This window comes from Cornus florida, unplaced genomic scaffold (assembly GCF_030987335.1).
Source record: "Cornus florida cultivar Cherokee Brave unplaced genomic scaffold, ASM3098733v1 CherokeeBrave_3.0.0_Hap2_Chr06, whole genome shotgun sequence".
Lineage (NCBI taxonomy): Eukaryota > Viridiplantae > Streptophyta > Magnoliopsida > Cornales > Cornaceae > Cornus > Cornus florida.
This window is the reverse complement of record NW_026775576.1, coordinates 99,560,400-99,576,177: the sequence shown is the minus strand read 5'-3', so window position 1 is coordinate 99,576,177 and position 15,778 is coordinate 99,560,400. Positions and strand designations below refer to the sequence as shown.

Sequence of the window (15,778 nt, the reverse complement as noted above, 5' to 3'; positions counted from 1 at the left end):
ATGTAAACCATCCACTTTTACACAACTAGAAAATCAATATCTAATAAATTAGAAATCATATAATACTCCAACAGTATTTCCTATGCGGCAGTATTCAATTATTTACTATGTGATAATTGAGTAGGCATATCAAGTAATTGATATGTACATCAAATTTACTTACTTCATTCACATAAAATAGTTCCACTTAAATAAAGAAAATGTTATTATAAAATAAAATAAAATGATAGATGTCGATTGTATAAATATTTATCAATGACATAATATGTCCGACTCACTTAATATTTACTTAATCAACAAATAGTCATATATTTTCTTACAAATATTACAATTTTTTGTATACCAAAATAAATTAAGAGTTTTTAAAATTATCCATTATAAGTACTTCCTGTATTATATATATTATTATTGTTTTATAAAGACAATTGAGAGTTTTTAATAGTGTATTTAAAGGTCATAAGAATAGATTAGCGTAAGAAAGAAACTAAATAATAGGAGTAATTGGTTAACAGCCGTGACACGCCAGAATACGATTAGATGCTGACCCCGACTATTCATTTTGGTATCTACCATCGCATCCAGCACCAGTATAAAATTCATTGCAGGAACACCAAATCTAATCCCTATATAAACATATATTTTATAGATTCCATTTCATTTTCTTACCTGTCTGAACATGAAATAAAAATGGATGAACGCTCTCTGTATGGCAGAGCCACCACCATAATCAGCTCTCTCTCTCTCTATATATATAGTCACACATACACATACACAAATATAGATTTTCTCTCTCCGTATGGCGCAGGCGGAGGTGTATGTGCCTCGGCCTCTGCAAGTATGGAGAGCTCTGATGAATTGGCTGTCGTTTTTCTTCCAAATCTGCCATCAGATCGTGAGGTTCACGCCTTCCCTGGCTCAGATTCTCTCTTACATAGGCCTTCGGCACTCTCTTCTCTCATCTTCTTCTCCTTCCTTCAAGCCCTTGCCTTGCGTTGAAATTCCCCTAACACCGGCGGACGTTAGCGTCGATAACGTCTGCGATGATGGTGGTGGCGGTGGCGGTGGCGATGATCAGCACATTGAGAAGCTAACGGTATGGACTTGGTGATGAATTGATGATCATTTTTTGATTTTTAATTTTGAAATTTGTGCAATATGTCCTTATACTCTCTCTGTATCGCACATTAAGTTGGATTTGTGGTTTTGAGATTCATCTTGTTTGGCTATTGATTAGACTTGAGGATTTGATATAAATGTTTTTAAGATTAATTTGTGTCGATATAACATTTGAGTAGATGTGAGTTTTTCTGGAAATGAAATTGACTACTCATTTGTCCCATTTGGGACTTGATGTTTGGCATGATACTGAATGTAAACTAGAGTTTAAGGAGCTCATCAAATTTTATTTTGATTTTTTTTTAAATTTTTAATAGAGTATATTAATACAGGAGCTACGCGATCTCTAACAACTTAAGATGTTTAGAATTGATGGTGCTTAATATGGTACCACAACAGGTAGGGTCCTAAATTCAAACCTCACCATCACTTTGAAATATTGTGATTGTTACACGTCTTGGATCAAAATCTGATCACACATGAGAAGGCATGGTAGAGTACATAACTACTTGAGTTATAGTCTTTGTAAAAGCTTAAACTTTTTGGATACATGGTTTTTAACAATATTCTATGAAAATGTCTGAATGGGTAAGTAAACAGTGAATTAATGTAGATACTCTATAAATTAAATAATTAATACGGAAATTGGAAATTATGGAGTTAGCGGACTCTCACTTAGTGACCATCCTCTATAGAATCTATTTTATAGTGGCCACGTGGACCTAATATGCGCATGTTATATATCATATTTAGCTCATGGACTTTACCTCCATTGTGCTTAAAGGGGCATTGCTAGGTTCAATGGTAAAAATTTGAAAAAATTCATGCTATCAAGCTTCACAACATGGTTTGAGTCTTAAAGGAATCACTGTATTCAAGATTAATGCCACAAGTAAAGTTAGTGTCCAATCTACCCAGTCCTCTTCATGAGTAGGACCAAATTGGCGCCAACGTAAGTGTAACTCTTCTTTTGTCGCTATGAGCTGAACTTCAAGTTCAAGGCTATCTTATGATAACTCTAAGCCATGATGATTAAAAACTGATGCTTCAGTTCACAGTTGATGGGATCTTTTATAAATTTTACCTTCTATGAAATTCTTTTGGACTTCATAAGAGGAAAATCATGATGATTTGTTATTTTATTTATGTAAAACATTTGTTAGGTTGACTTGGTAGCTTGGTTAGTAAATTGTGATGTGGGTATTATCCAGAGCTTTTGGTATCCCAGTATGATATATTTTACTGTGGTTCTGCTTATATCCAGATTCATGTGTATGCCTAAGTTTAACCAAATTAAGGAAAGATAAATCATATATTGAATGCAAAAATCCTTCTTGTGGTAACAGCCTGCCATATTACCAGAACCATAGCTTGATTCTGACTTTGCCATGCAGGTAGTTCTTGACTTAGATGAAACCCTAGTATGTGCATATGAAACATCTAGCTTACCTGCCATTGTTCGTACTCAAGCAATAGAAGCTGGGTTAAAGTGTTTTGAGTTGGAATGTGTATCTTCAGACAAGGTTAGTCTTTTGCTTGTTCTTGCCCTTGCTGAACCCGCACAAATGAAACAAATGTTCAAGCTTTAAAACGCCGAACCAGGCAACAACTGGGAGACATGTTGTATTTAATCATTGCTTATTTAATAAATGTATAATTTGGATTATCTTACCGTGTTGAAGGAATGTGAAGGTAAACGTAAGGTCAGTTATGTGACTGTCTTTGAGCGACCAGGTTTGCACGAGTTCTTAAAACAGATTGGTGAATTCGCTGACCTTATTTTGTTCACAGCTGGTCTTGAAGGTATGCTCGCTATATCACCAGTCCCATGATCTTTATTATAATCTCTCTCTCTACTTACCTACCTACCTGTTTGTAACTTATTTTCTTTGGGATGACACAGATTATGCTAGACCACTTGTTGATAAAATAGATGTGGAAAGGCGGTTTGCCTTTCGTCTTTATCGGCCTTCAACAGTCAGCACGTAAGTATTTCTTCTAAATAACAGTAATTATTGTTCTTTGACAATCAAATTCATATGATATTGCTATGCATTGTGCAACCATAACTATTCTTTGAATGTGATTGGTTTTATATATAAATATATATGTATTAAGTGTATTTGATACAAATTTAATGCGGGGAACTTGGACAAAAATTTTGCTCATGAAGGAGAAAGCTATTCTAAGAATCAGTTATATTTTTATTTTTTGACCTATTTTATATATTATTAGGCATGGTGCTACTGTCTACAGTATCGGATAGTCTAATACAAATATTGGTTGTCTTGATCACTGAAAATATTTAGACATATTGTGATACCTATTGTTGATAACTTGTTACTTATATCAACTTGTGTACCAATTGATGCATAGCTAAAATGCTTAGACAATACATAGAGGCGCGTTCAATTATTTATATAATTTATTACCACTACAATTAAGATTTTACTACCATTAGTTATTTAAAAAGGAAAATCGACCATAGCACTCGTTAAGAGTGCTGATTTTATTTTTATTTTTTTTCCGCAAGGGTTGAATTATTTGTGTATGACTTGTATTTTACCTAAGTTAGTATCAACGTCAAAAAGGAAGAGAAGCTAGAAATCTGGTCAGCTCTATTGATTATGATGGGGGAAGGAGAAAAGGCAGGGAAGTAGGGGACTGGTACGAAGGGGGTGTGGGCATCATTGGTTTCCCAATGAAGATGAGATTTTATCTTGGAATATCCCAGGGTTGAATGCTACGGAAAAGAGTTCAGCGATGAAATTGGTGTTCAAGGAGTGGAAAGCTAATGTAGTTTGACTTCAAGAGACTAAGAAATTGGCCAAGGATGTGGTGAGGGTGTATGAGGTGGTAATTTTGTAGATCACTTTCTCTTCTTGTTGTTGCGTGCTGAGGTTGTTTGGGTTTTGTGGGTTAAAGGCATCGTAAAAAAGGAGATGGTTTTCATTGGCCATTCTTTGGAGAAGAAGAAGAGGAGGCGCGGGGGGGGGGGGGGGGGGGGGGGGGTGGTGGGGGGGAGGTAACTTGGTGTGTTATTTGGAGAGAGAGGGCTTGTTGTTCAAGTTGGCAGCTATTATTATTATTTTTGTATATGAGGCTGCCCATGGTGTGTTGATGGAGGGTGGGAGATTTTAATGTTTTGAGCTTTCCATATGAGAGTGGGTTGCTCAGTCTTTTTTATGCCTCCCGAAACAATTTTGCTAGTTCATTAATTCTCATGGTTAGTTGACCTTCCTCTACGGGTGACAAATACACTTGGATTAGCAAGATTGATATTAGTCAATCCCAAAGTAGCCAGGTTTCTTATTTCCTGACTGCGCGAAGCACTTCTCAGATGCTACTCAATCTCTCTTGCCTTGGCTTATGCGTATCACTTCCAAGACATATTGGATTGTGAGATATTGCCAAGGGGAAAAGGGATGTTCCGGTTTGAGAATATGTGGCTGAAGGATGAGGGTTTTATCGGTGGGGTTAGGAATTGGTGGAATGGATATAATGTTTTGCTTTCTACATTATTTTCTCTCTAGTAAGATCAAGTTGATTGAGGATCTCTAGTATGGAATTCTTCGGCAATGGTTAAATTCGTAAGGCAAGGGTGTTGAGGACATAAGGGAGTTGGACACAAGGAGGAGAGATGGAACAGGGATGAGAGTTGTATGTATTGGAGGGTCAAAGAAACAGTCAAATCATCTTCTCTTGCATTGCTCCGTTACAAGGGACATTTGGAGTTGTTTCCCCCCCTCTTTGGGGTTTAGTGGGTCTAGCCTGAGATGGTGAGCAGACTTTTGATTTGTTATTGTCTAGGGGATGTTCATTTGGTAGCAAGGGTTCCTTTTGTAAATATGTCTCCTTTAAGTTTGTTTTGGCGCACTTGGAGGGATGGGAATAGAAGATCTTTTGAAGATGTGGATTTACCAGCATTTAAGTTGAAACCATTGTATTTTATTCATTGTCCTCTAGGTATTCAGGAGGGAAATTCCCTTGTGTGAATGCTTTGGTTGATTATTTGAAAAAAAAATGAAAAAATGATTTTTTTTTTTTGTCCTTTTCTCTTTTAAATTCTTTTATATACTGACAAGGTGGGATGGGTTCTACCGTTTGAGTGCAACTGGCATGTATACTTCACACGAAGGCTAGTGGTTCATCACTACGGTGGTGGCAAATGCTTTACTTTAACAGGAATAGAGGAAAACACAATACGTTCTAATCTAATGTAGGAAACATAGATATGGGGCCCATTGGATGAGTAATATCCACCAAACAAGAGTTCTTAAGCTGATTATTGCTTTTGGTCAAGAGTGTAAAATTAGTGAAGATTGCATAGAGTCAATTTAATGGAAAATGATAAACATCATGAAATAGATTTCATGATTTTTATCATGAAAAACGTGCAACAGCCTCTTCTCTTATTTTTTCTTTTTCTTTTACGTTTTCAATTTCCTTCTTGAAGATAAAAATTATTAGGAAACTTACCATTCGATTCCACAACCTCTTCCTTCCCCATCTTTTTCATATTGGTGAATTCCGGCGAGTCATCCACCCTCTTCCTTATCTATTTTTATGGTGGTGAATTCCGTCGAGTGATCTGATGGTTGACGGTGACAATCACCCTAGATTTTCTTCTAATTCAATTTAGATTAAACCTGGACTACTAATGGTGCCCATAACCCAAAAATTTCCATAGACTCCAGCCACAACAACTAAGGTTGTTCTGCCAATATGTTGGTCTTCTCACCACACCTAATCACTATCCAAGGATTGCTTGAATAAACTCTCAACCATTGTTAACAAAATTGGAAATTTCTGTAAATATATGTCTTTGTTCAGTTCTTGGTTTGGTGTCCATTTCAAAAATTCATAAATTGTGATTACGGTGGTTCTTTAACAAATGATCATTCAACTCTTTGGGCAAATTTTGCACTATTGCTATGGAAATCTTCCTTAGCCTTTCCTGGCCGAATACCCCCAGCGCTAAGAGAACCTCCAAAGATTTTTGGGTATGGGCACCATTAGTATTCCTAGTTTAATTTAAATAGAAATGGAGAAAATTTGGGGTGATTGTCACCGTTGACCATCGGATGACTCGCTGGAATTCACCAATATGAAATAGACGGGGAAGGAAGAGGTCGTAGAACCGAATGGTAAGTTTCCTAATAATTTTAATCTTCGAGAAGGAAATTGAAAAAGAAAAAAATAAGAGACTTAACTAAGAAAAAAAAGAGACTTGACTAACAAGGCTGTTGCCACGTTTTTCATGATAAGTATCACGAAATTTATTTCATCATGATGTTTATCATTTTCCTTAAATATATCATATTGGAGCCTTGGCATGTTACAGAGCTCTAGTTTGCTCAGTATTGCTATTTTTATAGCTTCATTATGTGTTTATACCACGGTATCTGGATGGTATATTGTTTGTATTCACAATTATTGGGGCTAAGTTTTAGAATATCTATGCTCGTCACCTCCGTGCATGTGGGTGCTTTTGTTTTAGTATCATATGCACTCGTTCATTTGTGTGCACGCATGCATGTAGAATGTAACCTGATATTAAGGTTTGACAATAACGTAAATTACTCATACATGTTAGAAGATTTATCAAGATTAACTTGCACTGATAATTCTTTCCCATTTTGTGAATCATAGGGAATTTCGAGAAAATGTCAAGGATCTGTCTTGTTTATCAAAGAATCTTGGTCGAATAGTTATTGTTGATAACAATCCATTCAGTTTTTTGTTGCAACCATCAAATGGAATACCATGTGTTCCATTCTCTGCTCGACAACCACACGATGAACAGGTATAAGATTATTTCCAATGAAGGGAAACAGTTCACATGAGTACATGATTTTTACTAAATCATACTTTCATTGTTTTTGGGCCGTGTCATGGTTTGCATAGCTTTTAGATGTCATCCTTCCACTCCTCAAGAACCTGTGTGTGCAGAAAGATGTCAGGTCTGTACTTTCTGAAAAGTACCACATGCAAGAATGGTTTCAAACGCATGGAATTTCTACACACTTTTTGACAGCATAAGATGAGAATCTTCCCAAGTCACTTGAGCTGGTACGCGCCGTGTGAATGTGTGATGTTGCTAAAGTTGCTTCTGCAGCTCCTGCTAAACCAATAGCTACATTTATTAAAGACGTCCATTTTCACTCCAGTTCGTTTGTAATTCATTCTTCCCTGATTAGGCCATAGCAAATTATTTTATAAAAAATTGGCAATATTTGTCAAGAATTATTAAGGTTTATAAATATGAGTAGTCTCAGAATCCCCGGTGTAATTCTGGTACCCAGAAATGTTTATTTTCTCACCCCACACAAGCTGCTCAAGTTGTTCAACCAGTGAATCCAAACGGAAATCTTGGAATTTCCCTTTGTGACCCAACTACTGCTGTTAACTAAAATTGTCAACAGGGTACCCAATTGATATATATTTTAAAAAAAAATGACATCAATTATGCATAAAGGATCAGCAAATTCTAGCTAGGCTGTCGCCGTTATTATTGCTTTTCTCATTAAACTGTACAATACAACAGAACCGATCCTATATATTATAAGTTACACAGCACATGTACTAGTAGCAAAAACTCCAACCATCATGTTACAAAATTCTAGTAACTGTGAGACTCCTGCTGAACTACTCCAGTTGGTGTATTCCCAGAATGAGCAGCAACTTTTAATAAGGGCAGGATTATTCCCTCATGCCAGTTGTACAACAGGTGGCTTCTTTTCTTACACCCCGTCATCTAAGTGATGCATTGTGGGGGAAACTCTCTGTTTGGAGCGTAGCTGAGCCAAATGCTCAGCAACAAAGCCCTTCAGCTGGCTCAGCAATTTCAATTTGGAAGTGTGTATTCATCTTACAAAATGAAACAGAAGCAAAAAAATCACCATTGTCTCTTCAATCAGTAACACAAGTTTTTGTAGAGTAAAGGGAATTAATGATATTACCAAGCAAGCAGATGCATCTCAACTCCTCAACTTAGCTGGCAGTAGATGATTCTTTGGTTGCCGCCTCCTTATCTGAATTGCCCGTGTCTCCTGTTTGAGTTTGTGTGTGTGTCTGAGTTGTTTGCGTCTGTGTCTGAGATGTTTGCGTCTGAGTCTGAGTTGCTTGTGCCTGACTTGAACTCTGAGAATCCAACACAATTCCAAGAACCACCAACACAGACCTGAAAATGGAACATCCAATCCGATTACTGAATCAGAAATGCTCAAGAAGCTGTTTGAAAATGAAGTGATGCAGACCGATTCAATCTTCTTGTGCATGAAAGCTGAGTTTTTTACTGAACCTTGGAAGAGAAGATCGTATGTTTGGCTGGTTAGCATGAGCAATTAAAGGAGCCTTCAGTGCTGCTGTTCTGTTCAATGCATTTTCAAGCTGTGCTGGAGGCAACTGAAAGACAAGAACACAGTGTCAGAAACAGATTGAAAAAACATAACTTTCTCATTAGAGTCGCAGTCAACCCATTGAAATTATAAGTGCTTTGCTGCAACGCGCTTGAAGCAACATAGGAAGAGCAAAAGTAAACAAAAATACGTAAAATCAACTCATCGACAAAGCACTTGAAGCAACAAAGGAAGAGCAAAAGTAAACAAAAATATGTACGAGATGTTGAACATAATCTGTGGAGCCTACAATCTTTATACACAATTTTGGGTGACAAACAGGAAGGTGATCATTGAGAAGAGAGATTTTCTCCTGACACTACAAGTCCAAGCTAGGAGCCATTGTTTAGTGCAATGCCAGGGAGCGTGGGAATGCAAGTGCGAATTCTGAGAACAGCCAATTGGTGTAAATAATGCTAGTATTAGGTCCATATCTAGTCCACCCGTCCCAACACCCTCTGGTTAAATTCCCCAAGTAATGACCCTACCACGAGTCCAAGCAGGGGATGCTTCAACTAATTCTCCTGGGACAAGGCTTTCCATATACTTTCTCAGTACTGTCTAAACACTGCCAACTGATGAATGGGCCAAAATGCCACGAAATATTAACTTCTAAAACGTTGGCAAGGAATAAGAAATACCTGAAGCAACACACTGAAAGACTGAGGCTTCGTTAAGAGAACACACTTCAAGAATCCTACCCACAACTTTGGGTATTTCCATATCTGCAGCAGCATGTTAAATCAGTGTTTTTTTTTCCCCGGTAAGTATGTTAAATCAGTTACTAAGTATGAACTAAGAAATAACTTGCAATTAATGTACTTGTATTTAAATATGCACCTGCTTGCTAACAAGCCGAGAGAGAATCTCCATTATGAAGTCCACCTGCAACATAGTGACCAAGTCAACTCTTCAGAATTTGAAATACAACTGAAAAATATGATATTGATAGGGGGAAAGACTTAATTTCCCATCATCTAATAGATCAATGAAGAAATTTTCAATCCAATAGGGGTAATAAGGACCAAAGCCAAATGCTAAATTGCAGGTGGAGCCAAGGCTGGTTTCTGGCTGCGCATTCAAATTCCACTTAAAAATTTCGTCAACAGCTCAATGCTTGGTTGAGGTCAAAGTTGTCAGCATCTTATGTACAAAGATACAACGAAATTGTAACAATCCAACTGTTTTGTTTTTTGCATATGCTTTTTAGCAATTGCTTATTTACATGTAAAAAGAAAATTAAAAACTCAGCAACACCAGACCACATACGATTTCATATACCCATAAGTTCAAACAATTACCAAATGGCTATATCTTTATCAAGAGGAAACAAAAGATCAACTATTTGATTTCTTACCAGGGCTGGAAAAGCTCCTATAGCCTGTAATACTGTACGCATGAACAGTAAAGGAAGAGGAATCTGCTCAACCTGCAGAGAGAATTCTGGTCATTTGTGAATTGAGAAAGTGACAAAATCTTGTTGCATAAAGTTAACAAGTTGCTAATGCTACAGACCAGTTGATTCAAGACCTTCGCTAGAACTTGTTGGGTGAATATTTGCCGTTGTTCAAAACAAGCATTACATGCATCCGTAACCTGCTCGAAGGAAAAAATTCTTTAATTCACGCCACTTGGTGCAGAATGGAAAAGGAAAATCTAACAGAGGAAAAAACATACCTTCTTTAGGGGGATTCCATCTCTGTCAGGGTCAATCCCATGGATGGCAATTAGTACTTCAGTGGGAGTGAGCACTGGACCAGAATGAGTTGATCCCTGGGTAATAATTTTTTTGGTAAATGTTACCAGAATGTGGTTAGAGTACAATACAAAAATATTAGGGAACTTAAAAAGGTGGAAACCTCAAAGTTTACAAAATAAAAATGTGAGTTAGGAGCAAAAGAATACTCCTATCAAATAAACATATAACCAAAAAAAATCTTCAAAAAAGAATAAAGAAAATGTAGATAAAAATAAAGCCCTGCATGAAATCAAGTGGAGGTGATACATTATGCATGTAACATAGACATTTCGGGACAGTTCGAAACATTCATTCTAAGAAGGCCAAGATTACAGTAATTGATACACTCTTACTACTGCTGATGATATAGATAGCATTTGAATCTATTCAAGCAGAAGGCTTGATGAAAGTAATTCATATGCAAGTACAAGGATAGAAATTGAATTTGTAAAATCAGAATCGTTCTATTCCTACCAGCTTGCATATTTATAGCCTTTCTTTGCTTTTTATTTAATATATTTTTTTTTCAAGTGAGAACGACCATGCACCAGAACTCAGAAATTTATACAGAGTACGGGGAGAGGGGGGTCATGAGAAATTTTCAATCAGAAAAGAACATAGTCAATTGCAAGAGCGTGTCACAATCTTTAAATATTTGTATAGTCACATTACAAATTTAATCAATACTCGAAATAATTCAACAATACTCAGATCAAGGAGACCTGTGGAAAGAAAGCTACCTGTAAAGCACGAGTAAGTGCAGCTTGGAACTTGTCTGATGGAAGGTTTACAAGATGTGGAAAGATCAGTAAAATCTGCAAAAAAATAAATAACAATAATAATAATAATAATAAAGGAGAGTAAAGCATTCATCATGAAAAACAGATGAGGAAGAAGCAAAAAATGAAAATAAGATTAATGATAGACAAAGAGTGTAGTCAGTCAAGAGAAGCTTAGGAGTTGGGAAGTTTAAAGGACTGGACAATTGGACTTGTCAAAAAAAAGGGAAGAGGGGGGGGGGGTGGGGGGGTGTGGTTACAGGACAATTGGAATGCATAATAAGTGAACAAATAACTGCTTGCAACAGTGACTTTTGGAAAGCTCATTCACAAATGGACACAATACGGTGCACGTAAACATGTGAGCACGCGCGCGCGCGCGCACACAGAGAGAGAGAGAGAGAGAGAGAGAGAGAGTAAATGCAGGTGGAGGTCCACATGATCTGGAATGGGAGCACTTGGAACTAGCCAATAAAAGAGTTGAAACTCTAACAATGATAGGAGCTTTTTCTTTTTAAAGTACATAGTCCTTGCAAAGTTTACAACAAATGTGATGCAGATCAAGGGAAGGGGGCAAATCAGGAATTTTACATGGAGCATGTTTTACGAATTAGGAGTCAAGATTGTTTTCTGAGTTGTCGGACGTGGACTTTAGTTCTTGTCCATGGGTCTAATTTTGGGTCAATTTAATTATAGGGTAAATTACACTAACCACCTTTTGTTTGGTTGGATGGAAGGGAAGTAAATAGATGTTGTTATTATTAATATACCCTTAAATATATAAATCAAAACATTAAAATTAGGGCAAGGACATCTTTTCAAATTTATGTAACTTTTTATTTTTCTCTCTCGGAAGCAAAATGGTGGGCCAGGAGGAATGGTTCATCCCTCCATCCTTCTCTTCCCTTCAGCTCTCCCTCCTACCAAACAATGGAGCCTTGTTCCATCCTCCCTATCTTCCCTCATCCTTCCCTCCTACGAAACAAATCATAAGGTTTGGGTAATTATCATACAGTTGCCAAGGTAGGCCAAAATTACTTCGAACTCTCCTGAGATTTAACACGTGTGCTCCAAGATTGCCCTCCAGGAAACTAGCTGTTGGGTTACTTAAGTAAGTTGATATGCAATGACAGGCTTGCCATTCAACTAGGCAAAAAGACTAGAGCATTTCTGGAAGGCCCTCTCGTTTGCCATTCCATGAGCATTTCTTCATTACCCGTGCCAGATAAATGCGAAAGGGCGTACGACCCATATCCTGTGTTAGTGTCCGTATACTGTTGTGTCGACATGGACATCCTAGGCTAACATGGCGAATCTAGCTAAAATAATGTGCCAACAATATTACAAATGAAAAAAAAAAAAACTATGGACATGTATTGCTAATACATAAGTTTATTGTTTAAAATAATAATTTTTTTATATATAACTTTGTTTCTTTCACTAATATGTACTTCATTAGATAAAGAATATGTCAACAAGAGAAACATAATAGTAATATAATAAATGGAAAACACTAAACATATTAGATGTTAAAAAAATAAAAAAACCTCGTCTTTTGGGAGGAATGACAATATTGGAATTAGAATTTCTACGTCCTGAAATGAAACAAAGGAAAACACAGATTAGCAAAAAGCCTTTACTTCATATCAAATTTGAAGCAAATCACACACTCTACCTTTAGTTTTGTATCATATAACTTTCTAATAGTAAATATTAGTTCAGCAGAAGGAATAGTCCCATCTGTCAGTGTCTGCAAAACCTGTTGCAAGAGAACAAAAACAAAGGTGGGTTTATTCCTTTCATCTTGTGCAAGCACTAAATAAAAAATAATGATAAAAGAAAAACAACCACCTGCATCAGAAGGTTCTCACTTCCAGTTGGTGGGTCTGAAATAATTCCAAGAAGTTCGGACGATGTACCAATGGTACGAACTAGTATTGGGATCTGACCATGAACTGCCTACACCATAAGGACAAGCCAAGGACAAAAATGGTGAAAATTTTGTTAATAACAAGTTTACATACTGTTAAAAAATAAAAAATTCAACATACCTGCTTTACTGAATTTGATGTGCTTTTATATATAAGAAATATTTGGCGGAAAAGGGTGTGCTTCTGTCAATCAGTATACACCAATAAGTTAGCTCAGGAAATACAAAAGTTGCTTTAATATAGTACTACAAATTTAGAGTTGACTGCTAGCACCAGCAAAGAATAATAAATAAGATAAAGTGACACCTTTGTACATAGGGCAAAATATAGTGACATGCACCGCTGTGCCTCAGACAATGAGGATGATATGCTTTCAGATGTGCTTGGTGGATGAGTATCAGCTGAAATATCTTTGGCGATGGCACTCACTGATGGATTTTCATTTGAAGGTTTTTCCAAATCTGGATCCTGCATATATTACAAAGATAAGCCAGGATCAAGTTCCAACACTTTCTACATCACTCAAGGTAGAATTACAAAATCCAAAAGCCATCCCACAGTATGAATATCATTTAATTATCACCCAATTACAATACATAATGTTCTAGGAGAAAAGCATGAAACTAATCAGGATAGAAATCTCTCACCAGGCAGTTAAAGAAAGGGGGGTACTTTCCAACTGAATCCACTTTTAAGCATTCGAAACATCTTAATTGTGTCAGTGCCACACTATAATACATATTTTTACCACTTCATCAAATTCTATCAAAAAAATATAAATACAACTTTCTTATCATTCTCCCCTAAATCAACACAAAAGCAAAGAATGTTTGTGGCATATAATTGTCCCATGTTCGGATTTCAGGCATGGCCACCTTTCTAAGTCAACAGCCATTTCCACTACTAAAAGCACCCCCAGAAAATCAGATATCATGGATATATCACAAGCATTATATAGATAAAAATCAAGGGCATTTCTTTAAATAGGAGACTTGGAGTTCAATTACCCCACAAGGGCACACTAAAAAATAAGGTGTTCCCTCAGCCCATGGATGGGCTGATGTAGGGTAAATCTTCTAATTCTAGACCAAAAAAGAAGAAGAAGAAATGAATTAATCACCGTTATCCTCGACATTATTGACACATAGATGATTATGCTAGCCAACATTTCAAGATATAGATCACAACTATTAAGTAGTACATGCCTGAATAAATGTTAATGCCGAACTTGGAACAAATTTCAACTTCAGCATGAGTCAAATGTTTTGAATCTTTTTCAGAACCTTTACTATTCAATGATAGCTAAAGAAAACAACTATTGTTTAAAGTGTTAGATGCAAGTCAGATGTATAATTTGTATTGGTAAAACTAACGTTCAATTCCAACACAAGTGTATAGTATACCATGTCATGGAATAAAAATCAATAACTCTGAGGAGTACAAAGAAACGGTAAACTGAATAACTGAAGAAACAAATATTTGACAGTGAATGAAAGCTGTTTTGTTTCTTTTACATTTATTAGAAACACTGTTGGGAAACTGCTGAATATCCAATATCCAAACACTATCTGTGTAAACAATGTAACAAAGTGACATGTGGTGAACACTCTGATACCGATATATAAGAAGACACTTTCACGGACAAAGTTTTAGATTTCAAAATGCAAAAGAAAATTTCTCTTTGAAACAGCCTAAAAGCAGTTAGAAATCAAGATAGTGCACAATCCACAAGTGAACCTCACAACATAGGAACATTAAACCAATACCTTTTGCAATTCAGTACTAGATCCATCAGTATCAGTTCTGTTAAGAGAATGATCACTGTTTATTACAGAGTGCAGCATTTCCTTTGCAAAATCTTCTATTTGTTCAGTAATCGAAGATAAAGGATAAAGCTTGTTTGCCACCTGTCAAAAAAAGCAATACAGAGATTAATGAATAAAAATAAAACAAACGGTTGATTCTAAAAATAAAAAAAAGGTTGTGCATCTGATACCAGACGTATTGCCTTCATACGCACTTCCTCCAAGTGATGAACTGCACTCTTCTCAAAAGTCAAACAGGAAAAAACAAAAACAAACTCAGAACATAAAATTGAAACAACACAACAGTCCCATTCAAAAAATAACTTGGAATATAATGAATTTTACAGATCTGATCAAGGGTTAAAAAAAAAATATATGCGGAAGTAAACCAAGAGAGAAAACAAAAAGAAATTTAAGAATGGCATTACAATTATAAAATTAAAAACATGAATCTGAAACTATTGATTGATAACTTCATATATAGGAACAATACACCCACGCCAAATATAGAGCCCTTTCTTTCTTTAACTTTTTCGTTTGCTAACTAGTATGTAACCGAGTGTCTTTGAGCACCCCACTAATCCTCCTTATCAGGCAATTACCAGATAAATCCTTGGGAATGGTCTCAAACCAAGACCTCTGCATCTTGAAGCAGTGTCTCCTGGTTATCTCGTTTTCCCCTTCTATTTCTTTACTTGTACTTAATACCTAATGTGAAGTCATAGAGTTAGAATCACTTCTGTAAGTAATCACACAATTCATATCAAGTTCAAATCAGTCTAAATTCTACTGCATCCTTGGTTTTGCACAAACAAGGACTGTCTTCTTAATTTTAATTTTCTTGTCTTATGGGCATTTCAATTTACTTTTCTATCTTTAAACAAAATAATAAATCTAGACAAAAAACATATAGACCACCCTTCAACCGTAACTATTGAATGTAGTTTTGAAAATTTATTTAAGAGCCACTAAAAGAACAAAACGAAGCCCGTAAAAGAACAAAAGCTAA

At 36.2% G+C, this 15,778-nt stretch overlaps 2 protein-coding genes across 3 annotated transcripts in view; one reads left to right on the top strand and one right to left on the bottom strand.

Moving 5' to 3' along the window:
* The first annotated feature begins 565 nt into the window (after positions 1-565).
* Positions 566-7,408, top strand: LOC132313301 (uncharacterized). Its single transcript, XM_059812014.1, has 6 exons — positions 566-1,093; positions 2,511-2,639; positions 2,799-2,919; positions 3,020-3,101; positions 6,769-6,922; positions 7,024-7,408. Exons 1-6 carry the CDS (start codon positions 797-799, stop codon positions 7,156-7,158), a joined length of 918 nt encoding a protein of 305 aa, XP_059667997.1. The 5' UTR covers positions 566-796; the 3' UTR covers positions 7,159-7,408.
* A 174-nt stretch (positions 7,409-7,582) lies between these two features.
* Positions 7,583-15,778, bottom strand: part of LOC132313299 (uncharacterized) — a 32,435-nt gene continuing 24,239 nt past the window's right edge. For both annotated transcript variants that reach the window (XM_059812010.1, XM_059812012.1), the window contains exons 13-28: positions 14,961-15,008; positions 14,731-14,871; positions 13,271-13,432; positions 13,085-13,147; positions 12,885-12,992; positions 12,709-12,792; positions 12,581-12,628; positions 10,995-11,069; positions 10,194-10,289; positions 10,032-10,112; positions 9,874-9,945; positions 9,357-9,401; positions 9,158-9,241; positions 8,420-8,523; positions 8,079-8,299; positions 7,583-7,986 (exon numbers count right to left, since the gene is read on the bottom strand). In XM_059812010.1, the coding sequence (XP_059667993.1) occupies positions 8,110-8,299; positions 8,420-8,523; positions 9,158-9,241; positions 9,357-9,401; positions 9,874-9,945; positions 10,032-10,112; positions 10,194-10,289; positions 10,995-11,069; positions 12,581-12,628; positions 12,709-12,792; positions 12,885-12,992; positions 13,085-13,147; positions 13,271-13,432; positions 14,731-14,871; positions 14,961-15,008 (1,401 nt within the window). In that variant the 3' untranslated portion in view covers positions 7,583-7,986; positions 8,079-8,109. The remainder of the gene's footprint in view (positions 7,987-8,078; positions 8,300-8,419; positions 8,524-9,157; positions 9,242-9,356; positions 9,402-9,873; positions 9,946-10,031; positions 10,113-10,193; positions 10,290-10,994; positions 11,070-12,580; positions 12,629-12,708; positions 12,793-12,884; positions 12,993-13,084; positions 13,148-13,270; positions 13,433-14,730; positions 14,872-14,960; positions 15,009-15,778) is intronic.

Coding starts and splice junctions, on each gene's coding strand:
- LOC132313301 (XM_059812014.1), top strand. CDS start 797: ATGGCGCAGGCGGAGGTGTATGTGCCTCGGCCTCTGCAAGTATGGAGA. Junction 2,640..2,798: donor AATGTGTATCTTCAGACAAG/GTTAGTCTTTTG, acceptor ACCGTGTTGAAG/GAATGTGAAGGTAAACGTAA. Junction 6,923..7,023: donor GACAACCACACGATGAACAG/GTATAAGATTAT, acceptor TGGTTTGCATAG/CTTTTAGATGTCATCCTTCC.